This window comes from Indicator indicator, chromosome 17, assembly GCF_027791375.1.
Source record: "Indicator indicator isolate 239-I01 chromosome 17, UM_Iind_1.1, whole genome shotgun sequence".
In the NCBI taxonomy this organism is placed as follows: domain Eukaryota; kingdom Metazoa; phylum Chordata; class Aves; order Piciformes; family Indicatoridae; genus Indicator; species Indicator indicator.
Window position 1 is genome coordinate 18858776 of NC_072026.1, and position 14737 is coordinate 18873512.

Genomic DNA, 14737 nt, shown 5'->3' on the forward strand with positions numbered 1-14737 from the left:
TTTAGTCAAGACCCTCATGTTTAGTATCCTCTACATAGATGTTGGAGATCATTAAGTTATTAAATGTGATTTTTATCAGGCTAAAACTATTGAGCTGGGAAAAAAAAAATCAACTGCTAGAGAAGAAATTTACTGCCATTGCTTGTCCTCAGCTTAGGTGAAGTAGTTGAATGAGAGAGAAATATTTGAAGTATCTTGCAAGATGAACTTTAATTCTTACCATGACCAATTCTGACACTTGTAAAAATGAAGAATGTTTCTGTAGATGCCAGTGGGACTGAGGCTTGATCCTTAGCAAACAGAAATAACATTTTTATCTACAAGAGGACAAACCAGAAACGTGTGCATGGAAGGGCAGAGGGCTGCCCATGGCTGGTGGGGGGAACTGCAGGAGCAGAGTTGCCCCAGCTCATGCAGCTCTGGACCATGGTGTTGCAGCTCCCTGCAGCAGTTTAAAGGCTTGAAAAATCCTTAAATGAAGTAGAAATGACCAGAAAGCTTTTGGAAAAGTGAAACGGAATAAATATTGATTACGTTGGAGTGTGCTGAAGTGTGCAGGCTGTGTGGTTTAAAACAGCTAAAAGATTACTCCCTGGGACTGACTCTGTGAAATAATCAGTGGTTAAAATTTGATTATCAGAAAGCACAAGGACTTTAATCTGTATAGATGTGCTTTAAAACATTCATTTGCAGGAACAGGGATGTTTGATTTTGAGCTATTGTTCCATTTACAGGTAATCCAGAAAAATGTTTACCAGCTAGAAGCAACTCTTATGTTCAGTCAGTCTGGTTTTTTCCTTTCCTTCTCCCAGGGAAAGGTGAAAATTACATATGTTGATCTGATCTGCTTCACTGCCACTGAAATGGTCAGTGTGCTAAATATGGTATTGAAACAGCCTCTCCCATTATTTAATTACAAAGAAATCTAATAACTGAACCTAAGACCAACAGCTTTTCCAGTGCATGTGGCCCCATGCCAGAGGAAAACATGATTTCAGAAGCTTATTTGCTCAAAATTAAAGACTGTAACAGTCTGAAAACCCAACCCAGCAGTGGCTGCTGCTGTTCCCAGTGGAGTCCTCAGCCCAGTACTCCACCAAGCCTAGGAAGCACTGGGGAAATTTGCAAAACAAGGGAGTAAAATTCCAAAACACAAAAATTAACATTGGAGATGCCCTGGTGAGAGGAGAACACTCCAGCTCCCAGCAGTGTTCCCTTAGCACATTTGGTAGAAAACATTTGCTGCTGACCTGTGGCATTCGTCCTGTTAGAGCCATTAGAAACATCAGTTTCTAGAACTATCATCCTTTGTGAGGAAATTTCATATATAATTTATCATTGAATCAGAGAATGGGTTGGGTTGGAAGGGACCTTTAAAGGTCATCTAGTCCAGCCCCCTGCAGAGAGCAGAGACATCTTCAACTAGAGCAGGTTGCTCAGAGCCCCATCCAACCTGACCTGGAATGTTTCCAGGGATGGGGCATCTACCACCAAACTGGACAACCTTTTCTTGTTTTTTACTACCCTCAGTTTACATCTGAGCTTGCTTGTTTGGGAAGTTTGTTTAGGGAAGCTGGGTTCAAGTCCCACCATGGGATTCACACATCGATACACACATTTGCTTTAGCCTTTTGTTTCCTTTTGACTGCTACTTTTGCCTTTTGTTTTGTTTTGTTTTTTGTCCCCCCAGAAGCCACAACACCCATCTGTGCAAAAGACATCAGTGATGATTTGATGAAAGAGTTTGCTTTTCTTTCTGGTGAGTACAATGAACTTCTCCTGAGTCTTGCTCTCTGTGTGGTGATTAAATATTCCAGACGAACTTCTGAGCTGCTTGGCTAAATGATGCTCCAGATGGGATGTTATCCATCAGGTAGGCTCTAGTGTCACCAGGAATGTTGTCAATAAAATATCAAGGCAGTTTGAAAGAACATCCCAGGTTTCTGTCACAAGCCATACTTTAAAATATTCTTACCTTCAAACACTCCATGCATTAATGAGTACTCTGCTTTGAAATGCATTTCTGTAGGTTCCAGAGCAGCCTGCTGATTTGTCCTTGTATTTCTGGCTTCTTTTGCTGTCCCATGCAAAGTACACTGAGTAAATAAAGGAAGTATCTGATACTTGTTTCTACCACCCATGTGTGTGTGCTGTGCTTGAAACTGCAGGCAGGATTCAGCCCCGTTTTGCTCTTCTGGTGGTGTAAAAAGACCTCTATAGCCATGGCAGGGTGTGTACTGATCTGACTGGTGGACCTGGGCTTTGCTGCTGGCCCTCCTTGAAAGCACAGCCAGGGAAGCATCCTTGTCTTTATTGCAGGTGGCCGAGGGAAAGACAAGGCTTGGATTATCACCCTCCCCGACAACGCTCGCTTCAACGAGGTGCCTGAGGAGATCGTATCTAAAGTCTTAACATACCTCACATCAGTCCCCAGGTATGTGGCTCCTTTCTAGCTCCTGCCTGTGGTGAGGCCTGGGTCAGGCAGGGGATCTTTAGGGTAATGCAGTGAGTGGGGGTGAGGGTCATCTTCAGTTCTCAGAGCAGGTAAGAGGGAGAAGATGAATGATGCACGCCATTACGGGGCCCAGGCGTGGTGCTTCATTTGCTGGTAACTGCAGAGGAAAAAGTGGACCTCATCTTTATTACTTGTCAGCCTGCCTGTATCATAAATTTAGTTTATTAAGTTTCTAATTAACAGCAAGCTTTCCATAAGCTTTGACATGTGTCACCACTTAAGTATGCCATGCCACTGCAGAATAATATTTTGACATGGACAAATAGAGAGTCATTAGCCTGGAAAAAGAGAAATGTAACCAGAGGAAGAGGCTAATTACAGGAACAAAGGTTTGGGGTCCCCATTACTGGCAGTGGCTCAGCAGCATCCATTACCCACCTGCGTCTTGGGGTTAAGCAGCTGCCAGTCTGCTTGGGCCACATACTGGGCTGGATGCTTAGATTAATGGCCCCCCTCTTTCTTGCTGCTGAGCCTGGTGACTCAGTTGCCTGGAATACTTAATTTCCTTGAATAATGCCCATTTTGGCAAATTTCTTTCTTTTTGTCAGCCTGCAGGGAGAGCAGGTTGACAGCAGCTAGATGGGAACTAGATGGGAGCTTTCCATCAGTGGCTGCCTTTTACCAGGTGTTTAGCAGCTAGATGGGAACTAGATGGGAGCTTTCCATCAGTGGCTGCCTTTTACCAGGTGTTAAGCAGCTAGATGGGAACTAGATGGGAGCTTTCCATCAGTGGCTGCCTTTTACCAGGTGTTTAGCAGCTAGATGGGAACTAGATGGGAGCTTTCCATCAGTGGCTGCCTTTTACCAGGTGTTTAGCCACCTCTGCAGGAGGTAAATAAAAGCTTCTAATTCCTCTGTCCTCTTTTTGGAGGGACTCTGAGGTTTCTTGGGCTCTTGGCACAGAGGACAGGAATGTGCCATGGTGTGTGCTTGCCAGAGTTGTTTCTCCTTCGTGCTGTGCAGGCAGCCCATGTCTGTGCATTTGCACTTCCCAGCTCTGCCTGGTTTCTCCAGGGCTTCTTGTTCCATATGACTGTAAACACCCTGGCATTAGCATGATGAGGAGTCTTGCTGTCCCTGTAATGGGTCAAACTCAATCAAGAAACTAATGAGAGCTGTGAGCTTGCTGGTGATTCAAGTATATTCAGCATGTTATTAGTAAACCCACTTTAATCATGGTTCTCTGCTCCTCTTACCACCATAACAACCTGCCTCAGTAATTGACCATCTTAGAAGCATGTGCTTTGTAATGCTTCAGAGTCTAAAAGGTCATGGTGTCAGGGAGCAAGGAGAAACATCACACAGAATTGGAAGGCATGTGTCAGCTCTGGTACCCTTGGATACAGTACGTCCCAGTGGCATCACATCATAGGATCAGAGTTCAGGCTTTGGACCAGGAAGTCATTAAAAGAGGTAAATATTTGACCTGAGTGTCAGAGTTAGCTGTGGATGTACCAACAGTTCCCTGTAATGGTTGGACTTGATGATCTTGAGGGTCATTTCCAACCATAGTGATTCTATCATGTACTCATGGATGAGTATGGGCATATCAAACCCATCCACACAGTCCCTTTCCTTCACAACCAGTAGCAAGGACAGTGTATTGTCCTCCTGATCCCAGTCTGAGGAAACTTCATGGAGTGTCAGGTTTGTAGTATTTTGAGAAGCATTTTTCTCCCTGAAGGAACGTTAGATAAAGGAGATGGATGGTGTAAGCTACTCTTCACTCCACAAAGTGTGTGCAGAAGTTCAGTAGAAGCTTAAAAAAAAAAAAAAATAGCCCCCCCCCAAAAAAAAAAATCAGTTGAAGTCAGTTCTGGGATGTGTAAGATTGTTATTACAAAACCTGTCCTAATTACAGTTAAAGTAAAAGAAAAATAAAATAAAAAAATCCTGTTGTATCCAGCATTGGTGCTGCATCACCTTGAGCACTGGGTGTTCTTCTGGGCCCCACAATTTAATAAGGGTGTCAAGGTCCTTGAGTGCATCCAGAGGAAAGCAACAAAACTGGTGAAAGGGTTGGAATAAATCTCCTACAAGGAGTGGCTGAAGACTTTGGGCTTGTCTAGTTCAGAGAAAGGAGGCTGAGGGGTGACCTTGTTGCTCTCTGCAGCTTCCTGAGGAGGGGACATGGAGAAGGAGGTGCTGAGCTCTCCTCCCAGGGATCCAGTGATAGGATGTGTGGGAATGGTACAAAACTGTGCCAGGGAGGTTTAAACTGGACAGTAGGAAACAAGTCTTTAGCAAGAGGGTGGTCAAACACTGAAACAGGCTTCCAAGAGGAGGAGACCAGCTTTTCAGTGTTTAGACAACCTCTGCATGGTTCAATTAGATGGTGAAGTACAAAATAATTTAGAGAAGTAGCTGGTAACACAGAATAATGGCACAGCAAAGGGTGCTGTTAGCTATAAATACCTCTGGATTTAGATACTAAGCTGTGAGTCCTGATGGCTGCTCTGATCCCACCAGCCAGGAGGAGTCTCTCAGGCCTGTGATAAATCTCACAATGACAGACTCCAGGATCCAATTTCAAATCCTCCTGCAAAGCATCCCAAGTCTTTATTTTTAGTCATGTGTGTCTTGCCACACACACAAAATTAAGGGTAAGGGAAAAAAAAGGTGGCAAGAAGTTGTGACCTGGAGAGGAATAATCCTTGATGTGGTTATCTGTCTCCATCTTTCTGCTGCTGCATGCAAATGAACTCACCCTTTGCAGCCTTGGTGAAGAAATATTGATTTATTTTTATTGTCAGTCTAAAAGGTACATCACAGGACTGGAAATCTGATAAACCTGCAAGGCCTAGCTTGCAAATAGTCACAGATTTGCTTCACTAGCCCCAGAATAAATTAAACATTTCCCACAGTAGGTTTCAAGGCTTTTGGACAGCTGGGAACTTAGTTCTTTGTGTCTGTAGGGAGGCTGATAAAAGTCAATTAGCATGCTCAGAGGCTGCTCTCTGAACATAACCTTGTCCTGAGTAAATGGCACACTTTGGTGTTCTTTTATGAACTGGCAAAGCACTACAGCCTGTCTGCCTTCTCTAAAGGACTGCATTCTGGGGGTTTGCTTCAGGTTTGATTTTGATGACAGCAGCACTGTATAAACACTGTATTTTTAATTAATTGTTTTCTTCAATTGCAGCCTGTTGGGAAATACTGTGGGGAGCTGAGGAATTGTTTCTGCTAAGGACAGAGACCTACCTTTTAAAGTTTTAGGGTGTACTGAAAAGCCAAAGGGTTCTACCTCAAACAAAAGGATCCTTTTGACTTCTTCCTGCCTGCACAGGTTGTTTAAGTCATAGTGGGGGTGAACAGAAACCTGTAGAATCATCTCATGTGGCCAAGATTGTTTTAGCTTTTGGCTGAGAAGTCATGCCTGATCCAGTTCATGAGGTGTAACCTTCATTACATGGAGAAGTTCTGTGTACAGTCCATGTGTGAAGCAGAATCACAGAACAGTAGGGATTGGAAGGAACTTCTGGAAATCATCAAGTCCAACCCCCCCTGTTAAGGCAAGTTCACCTAGAGAAGGTCACACAGGAAAAATGTGCTGTTCATGTTCTCACCTCTTTTCTGATACAGCCCAATGGCAATGTATAAATTCACATGAAACCTGTGACCTTAGAGATCTGTAAGATATATTTTTAGGTCCAGAAGATATATTTGTAGGTCCAGAAGATATGTTAGTAGAACAGCTTGGGATCTGGGTGCCTCTATGTATCTTCAGTCAATGGTTTTTATGAGCCAAAGGGAATGGGTTTGTTGTTTTCTCAGCACAACTTCTAATTCCTTTGAAATGCATTTGTCAAAGGTCTGGCTATCAGAGAGCAGAGCAGCAAAATGGGCAGTGAATGAAAGCTCCCTCGTTGGCTTTGACTCTCTTTTTCTTCTGTAGTGAAGTTGCCAAGCGTTGTCTGCCATGTGATACCTCTGAGTAATCCACCATGGGTTGTCCCTTGCCAAAACACAAGAGTTACTGAAGATGGTGCCTGTGGGAGGCTGCCCAGTGCCGATATCTGACCCAGCCCTGGGGAGCCAGCACGTGTACTGGGAGCCTCTCTGCAGCACCGAGACACCCAGCTAGGGTGGCATGGGACATGGCTATCCTATTTCAGCATCCACAGAATAAATATTGTAAATATTACCGAAGTAGCCTGTAAATACACTCACATCAGAGGGCTTGGTTACAGCCTGGCATACCATTACCTGTGTGCAAACACAATTCCAGTTTGTAATTCAGACTGGCCTGGAGTGTGTCTTGTCAGGACTGGAGTTGGGCTGAGCCAGCCTGGGAAGGTGATACTTGAATTGCAGACTAGGCATCCCCAGTACTGCTGGCTTGCTTGGTGAAGTTGGAGATTTCAAAGCAACTGCAAGGATTTGGGTGTCAGAAGGGATGTCAAGAAGCCTGTGCTTGCCAAATGCGTTGGGAAGTGCCTCCTAGCAACTGCTGCCTCTCCATTGGAGACTCAGTAGGTGCCAGGAAAGCCCCAACACCCTGTTTTAGCACCAGCTCCCCCCCTGCCAAGCTGGCATCACCCTCTTGGCTTTGTATCGCTCCTCTTGCCTTGTGCCAAAACAAGCCAGGAATCATCTCTTGGCTGCTGTAACTTGGGCAAGCAGGTAGCAAGTTCCCTCAGAGGGAAGAGCTCAGTGGTGAGAGCAGGGATGTGCATCTTGGGGCAGCAGGTGGTGGAGGCTGCTGGCCACCTCTGAGCTGCTCAGCAGGAGCACAGCTGCCTCTGATCTCTACCAAGTCCTGCTCAAGAGCGGTTTGAAGGATTTCAAGGGCCATCTGTTTTCTCCACCAATCTATTATCTCCACCTCCTGCACAATTCCAAGGTGATGCTTAATCCTGGCCTAACCAATAGGTCAGTTTCCTAAATTTCTTGCCAGAGTCTGCTCAGGGAAATCTTTCCAAATAAAATTTTGACACTCATGGAAATGTCATTTTTGCGGGGGGGCAGGGGGAATAGACTCACAGTCTCCCAAAATGTTATCTGGTTATTGGTATTTTATTGTCTCCTAGTCAACATGAGTCTGACACCAAATTTATCCTAATCCTGGATAGAAGATTGGACACATGGACATCGGTCAAAATGACTCTCCAAAAAATAGCAGTAAGTCCTCTTTAATGTTAATTTCTTTTACTGTACTAAGTCATTGTGCTCATTATGCATCACTTACAGAAAACCCTGAGAACCAGGAACAGTGGTGCTTGTGCTGTCTCTCTAGGTAGTGTTTTGTTTTATGGCCCTATAATTAATTCAGACGCAGCTCTGTGCCCCATTTGAGTGCGTAAATAAGCAGCTTGAGTACTGGCTGATTCATTTGCTTGGTTTTGTGTTTTTTCCATAGTGGTTCAAATGTGTTTTGTGCCATGTTATGTGCTTTTGATGAGTGGAGAATTGGGCTTCATCCATGCTCTTTCTAGACACGTTACTAATGAGACTATATTTTTTCCAGTAGTCAGTGACTGAAAGTGTTAGGGTCTTAAAGCAAGCTTCATGAGCATTTGTATGTGGGCAAGAGTGGAAAGATGTGTTTTAAATGTGTATGTGTGAGTTCATTTATTTTAAACATCTGTTTATCAGCTGCATATCATTTGTACAATGAGGGTGGTGAGGCACTGGCATAGGTTTCCCAGAGAGGTGGTAAATGGCCCATCCCTGAAACCATTCCAGGTTAGATTGAACAGGGCTCTGAGCAACCTGCTCGAGCTGAAGATGTCCTTTATCTCTGCAGGGGGGTTGGAATGGATGACCTTTAAAGGTCCCTTCCTACCCAAAGCATTCTCTGATGATCATAACCTGTCTGACCATATCTCAAAGTTAGCTTTTTGCAGCTCAGCAATTCATTGTGTCTTAGGGTATCAGAGCTTGGTGTTACAGGAGTGCTTGCAGATATGAAAGAGTCATGTTTAGAGATGCATGGATAGGTAGGAATCCATAGATAAATGCTTTCCCAACCAGACCATGCCATGTAGGTAAGTTAACAAAAGTATTCTGGGTGTAGTATTATTACCTTTGTTTCTGCTTATAATCATTGAAGAGTTAAAGGCATTGAGCCATCTGATAGAGAATTAATTGAACAGTATGTACTGAGAAAGAAATCTCTTCCCTACTCTTGATTAGATCTGATAAAACTAGATCTTCCACTCTTTTAGGGAGTTAATAGTGGTACAGCTGAACTTGATATCAAAAATGACTGGCTTTGATGGCTTTTTGCTGACAGGAAGGGTTACCTTTCTGCAGTGTGCATAAGAAACTCGTGGCAATATTTGGGTTCTGATTTTCCCAAATGCTACAAATTGAATTTCCAAGTATGGTTACCAAAAAGAAGCAGCAATGTCTAAAAAGTGGTTCCTTAAAGTTATCATCAAAATTCAGTTCTGCTGCCAGTGTGTGAACAGGTGCTAGGGCTGGGAGCAGCCTTTAAGGATGGTGGTGTTCCTTTGCATGGTTTGGAAGTTTCACATATGAAAGAATCCTATCCTGATATGTAGCTTTGACAGCAGGGTCATTAATTTTGTGTCCAATAAGTGAATTTAATAATTTTGTGACCTTTGAACATACACCCTCGTTGTGTACTCATGTGGGCTGTGTTTCCATGCAGAGAACTTTGCCAATAATGCTGTCCATGTAGATAATGTGGAGGTGCCCTAAACCTTAAGAACTGGAAATCTTGCCTTAAAAACAGGGGGTATCTTTGTTTCCAGGAGGTGTTTGGGTGGACCTGCCTTTGTGCAGCCCACACACAAAAAATCTCAATTTCTTTCCAATCATAAACCATAATACATACTGCAGTAAAAGAGCTTTACCCCCCAGATCTTTGCATCATTTTGGAATACAGAAGTGCAAATAAGCTGAATTTGAAATAGGCAGGGTGCCCTATTTTTTTTTTTCAGCATATGTGTATGTGATTGCAGCTCTGCGCTTGTGCATCTGATCTGGAAAAAAAATGTGTACCAGGCTGTACAGATTTTAATTTAACTCTTTCTGTATGTCTCTAATTGCTTGGCCAAGCCCTGCTCATGCTGTCACCACTTGCTTTGGCAGGCAGGGCCCTGCGGCCAGGGGGCAAGCCTCAGGTTTGGGCAGGAGCATCATTCCTTAGCCCCCCTCTCCGAAATCAGAAACATTTTTAAAGCATCCCGTCGGCATTTATCGCGGCGGGAGGCAGGGAAGGGTGAAAGCTGTGAGCTTGAGAGCCTCACTCCTCGAAGGAAAAGAAGCTGGCCCCGTCTGCAGGCTGATTTTTGGCATTCCACCTTAAAACCAGCCCGGCGCTGGGCAGCAGCCGGGAGCGGGTGCCGGGAGCCGGGTGTCAGGAGCCCTGCTCGTCCCTGCGTGTCCCGGCAGCGGTTCGCAGCCTCCTTCCCACCCGCGGCGGCGGCCCCGGGCCCGGGCCCGGGCCGGTGGCGTTGGCGGGGCGATGGCGGAGGCGAGCCCACGGCGGGGCGGGCGACGGGCCGGCGGCACTGCGGTAAGGCTGCAGCGAGCGGGGCCGGGCGGCGGCGGCGCGGAGGCCGGAGAGGCCCTTTTGGAGCGGGGAGGGAATGGAGGGAGCTGGGACAGTGGCCGGAGCGGCTTTAATGGAGCAGCGCCGGGGGCGGGGGTGTGTATGTGTGTATTTTTGGTGCTGCATCTTCCGTAGCCAGGCTCTCCTTGCATCGCTGCCCTGCAGAGCTGCTTCCAGCGCATCCCTGGAATGCCGCGGGAAAGGCTTTAGTTGCTGGCTTGCTGGCAGGGAGAGCCTCTGCGGAGGGGGGCCCCGGCTGTACCTGGTGCACCAGCGGGGCTGGCAGCATCGTTCGGGGGTTAATGGTGCAGGCGGCTGAAGAACGGGAGCAGAGCGCTGTGGAGTTTGGCTCTGAGGGAAGTTAAGGCTCCAGTTAGCGGTACCCGGCATTTTATTGTGTGACTTTGCCTTTAAGGGACACCAGAAAGTCATTCCCTTCAGCACCTGTGTAAGGACCGCTGGCCTCAGCCTCCCTTGCCCACAGACAAGCTCACTGCCAGATGCAACTTTTTCCTTACGTTTATTGATTTCTGACCTCGGGGAACTTCAGGGAAGAACATTTGCTGAAAAACTGAATGTCTAAAATTGGTGAAAGTCACATTAAATGCATCAAGATGAGCTATTTCCACTATAGGAGGTAATAGCAGTGATGCTTTCAGTGTGTGCCCTTTCTTGTGCTTTAGTAGCCTGGTTCATCTCGATGGATATTAGGAAAAATTTCTTTACAGAAGCAGGCTGTTCAGGGAGGTGATGGAGTGACCATAGCTGAAGGCATTCAAGAAACATGTGGACGTGGCACTTTGGGACATGGTTTAATGGCCATGGTGGTGTTAGGTTGATGATTGGACTCAATGATCTTAGAGGTCTTTTCCAACCAAAACAATTATGATTACATCAGGCCTCTCTACATGGTTATAGCTGAGTGTGCATTGAAACAAGTAGCTAGACCGGGGCCGTAAGGTGTACACCTTTATGTCCTCAAGGGGAGGAGCGCTCTCAGCACAGTCTTTGGCCAAGGAGATAGTTGTGAAACGTTGCCAAATGCCTGATTTAGTGGAATCTTCCTGGCAGTTTTCTGTCTTTCCTGGTGTGCTGCAGAGGAATAGCAGAGCGCAAAGGCTTTGGAGGGGTTCTTTTAAGTGCTTTGTTACATAACCCCAAGTTCGTCAAATGCACAAGATTCTCTGTGGTGTTACAAATAACAATAAGAAACATAAGGCAAGATGAAGGACCCTTTTGTCCTTGCTTTCTTGAGCATATTGTATGGAAGGTGGTTTTTTTTTTTTTTTCCCCCAGCAGTATCACCGGAGTTCAGTTTCTGGGTAACTTCTCTCTGCTTCACTGCTGCAAAGAACTAAAGAGCTGGAGTTGTAGCCGTGATCAGAAAAGATACAGTGACCTCAGGAATGTTATCTCTGTCTTTATTGGTCTGTCCTTATTTTTTTTTTTAAATTATTATTTCATCCTTTCTTTTAGGTCTTGTAAGAGGGCACAGGACATGGTTTGATTTGTGGATGTCTCTCTGCAAGCTTCATTTTTAGCTTTTTTTGTTAGTGTTTTTTTTTTTGGCTTTTGCATGCTTGAAGTACATTAGGTGTCATTTGCAAAGCTGCATTTCTTGTTTTGTATCTACTCACAAGTGCTGATCTTGATCTTGATCATATATGTATGAGATCAGCTGAAAAATCACTAAATGCTTTTTAAACTCTATGGAAATCAAATCACTTGCCCTGGAAACACAGCTACTGCTGATGTGAAATGTATCAAGGAGCTAAATGGATAGAGTTTAGTGTGTGCAGAGCATGAAGTTGCATCAGAGTTTGCCCCTGTTGTGGATGTCAGAAGGATGTGAATGCCAGGTCATGGTCTTCTGTATGTTGTGTGGGACTTGTTGGCATCCTGCATTCACAAACCCAAAGGTGTCCCAAGGCACAGTTTGGAGACCCAGGCCCTTCCTCCACGGAGTCAGCTCTGGGCACAAAGCATGAACGTCACAAAGGACATTGGAATGGGCTGCCCTGGGAGGTGGTGGAGTCACTGTCCCTGGAAGTGTTTAAAATAAGACTGGATGAGGTACTTAGTGCTATGGTTTAGTTGATTAGATGGTGTTGTGTAATAGGTTGGACTTGATGATCTCAAAGGTCTTTTCCAACCTGATTAATTCTATGATTCTGTGTGACTTGAAAGAGTAGGAGAGGGCAAAGCAGACCCATCTCTGCTTGAAGTGCTGAACAGGGTTAAAAGGGACAGGAGATGGAGTGAGATAATGGGATAAGACAATGGGAACATGCATCTGTGACTGGTTGTTCTTTCCAAATCTATTCTTGATGTGTTTTTCAGGAGGTCAGAGTCAAGGTAGGAGCCTAAAATTCAGACAGTTGATCACACTGTTGTGTTTCTTATCTGGAAACAGTGATTTCCCCCAGATCTGTGGGAATTCACCATTGTATTCACCTGCTGGTGGACGAAAAGCTCAACATGAGCTGTCAATGTGCACTTGCAGCCCAGAAAGCCAAGCAGAGCCTGGGCTGCATCAAGAGAAGTGTGGCCAGCAGGTCAAGGGAGGTGATTCTCCCCCTCCACTCAGCTCTGGTGAGACCCCACCTGGAGTACTGCATCCAGTTCTGGAGCCTCTATTACAAGAGGGATCTGGACATGCTGGAAGGTGTCCAGAGAAGGGCCACCAGGATGAGCAGAGGGCTGGAGCACCTCTCCTGTGAGGACAGACTGAAAGAGTTGGGGCTGTTCAGTCTGGAGAAGAGAAGGCTCTGAGGTGACCTTCTTGTGGCATTTCAATATCTGAAAGGGGCTACAAGAAAGCTGGGGAGGGACTTTTTAGGCTATCAGGTAGTGCTAGGACTAGGGGGAATGGAATAAAGCTGGAAGTGGGGAGATTCAGACTGGACATGAGGAAGAAGTTCTTCCCCATGAGAGTGGTGAGAGCCTGGAATGGGTTGCGCAGGGAGGTGATTGAGGCTCCATCCCTGGAGGTGTTTAAGGCCAGGCTGGATGAGGCTCTGGCCAGCCTGCTGTAGTGTGAGGTGTCCCTGCCCATGGCAGGGGGGTTGGAACTGGATGATCCTTGTGGTCCCTTCCAACCCTGACTGAGTCTATGATTCTACAATAAACTCATAACCATGCAGAAGGATTGTTGGCCTCACAGTCACACTTGACAACAGTCAAGTCATTTTGAGCCATTAACAGCAGGGGTGCAGGGCCTGTCTTGAAGCAAAAGCATCCTATCCTTTGAGGTTTGCAGCTCTTGGTGGCTCCTTGGTGATGTCTTTGAAAGTTTTTTTTGGAGATGCTCCTGTTGTCCTATCTGCAGAGAAATGTCCATTGAGAAATTGCCAGGATGAGGCAAACATGGATATAATGGTGGGTGAGAGGGAATGACACATGATGGACTCACAGCTCAGCAGGAATGGGCACAACATTGCTGTGAACACAGGCTGTCAGGTCTCTTTGTGGGTTGTCCTAGTGCCATGGGATGTGCTGGAGTGTGAAGAGTGTCAAGGACTAGCCAGGTCAGCCAATAGGCCTGGAAAGAACAATAGCAGCATTGACTGGGTCCAGGAGAGAGCCAGTGTGGTGAGGTGGAAGAGGCAGCCAACTTCTCTGGGATGTGCTGGAGGATGAGCATTGAGCTTGCCAGAGGCTTTCCAGTGAGATATTAATGCTGTAAATTTTCAGTTCATTCAAAATATCTGCAAGCCTGTGCCAGTTCTGGTGGTGCTTTCCTCAATGAAGCTTTTCAACATCCCAGGCAGAAGTTCTTCTCAAAGTGAGGAACCTCTCCAACTCCTTGGAGCTACCCAGTGGATGATGTTCTTTGTAGTAATACGGGAAACTCAAAAATCCTGAGCTGAGCAGGGTCTCTGAGATGGCTTTGTCTTCAGAGCTGCATCTAGTAGCAGGGCTGTTAGAGGGCCTGCCTTGTGTTGTCTTGCAGGAGAGCTGATCTTTTTCTAGAGCTAATGAGACAAGCATTGAAGCAGAGAGCTGAACCTGGATCTCCTGCAGCCTCTCCCCTACCCTCTCTTGGGAAAGACCTGTCTCAGAGCTCTGAAGGTCAGGTGACTCCATGGCCAGGTTCAGACCTTGGACCTGTGTGCAGGTTTGCTGGGGTTGGAAGGTGGTTCCTTGTGTGCCTGAGGCTGGCAGCTGTTTCAGAGACCTTGTTTGCTAAGCAGGTGCTGTGTGGCAGAGGTACAGCACCCAGGGCTTGGAGCCAGCAATACTGGCTCCAGCATTTCATGGTTTGCTTTTGTTTCAAATGCCATTTCTTTGTCCTTGGCACCATTCTTGTTGACTTCCAAAGGGTATGAATTTGGCACTTCATTCACATGAATTTCTTGGTTTTTTTTTTTTTCCTTCTCCTACTTAAAATAACAGCAGATCAATATATTGAGTTTAGGTGGTTTTTTTTTGAGCCTTAAAGCCACTACCCATTCCTGAGTGGCGTTGTGGGCAATGGGAGCTACAACCTGACCTTTCCTACACAAGAAAACATAACAAATGGGTCACAATGCAGTTCATGGATGTCAGATCTCAACTGCAAATCAGGGTTTTTTTTGAACAACTCTAATGCCTGTTTACAGAAGCAGTCTTTATTTTGAAGGCATAGATTAAGTGCCCTGTGGTTCAAAGCACCTAAACATGTTCATTACTTGGTATAGCTGCTACTGTCACATTTCATG

At 45.7% G+C, this 14737-nt stretch overlaps 1 protein-coding gene across 1 annotated transcript in view; it reads left to right on the forward strand.

The window, feature by feature from the left end:
* Window positions 1–1698: 1698 nt before the first annotated feature.
* MCF2 (MCF.2 cell line derived transforming sequence) overlaps window positions 1699–14737 on the forward strand; it is a 51507-nt gene continuing 38468 nt past the window's right edge. The window contains exons 1-3 of the mRNA XM_054388422.1: window positions 1699–1759; window positions 2320–2434; window positions 7546–7636. Coding sequence (XP_054244397.1) covers window positions 1735–1759; window positions 2320–2434; window positions 7546–7636 — 231 coding nt within the window. The 5' untranslated portion in view covers window positions 1699–1734. The remainder of the gene's footprint in view (window positions 1760–2319; window positions 2435–7545; window positions 7637–14737) is intronic.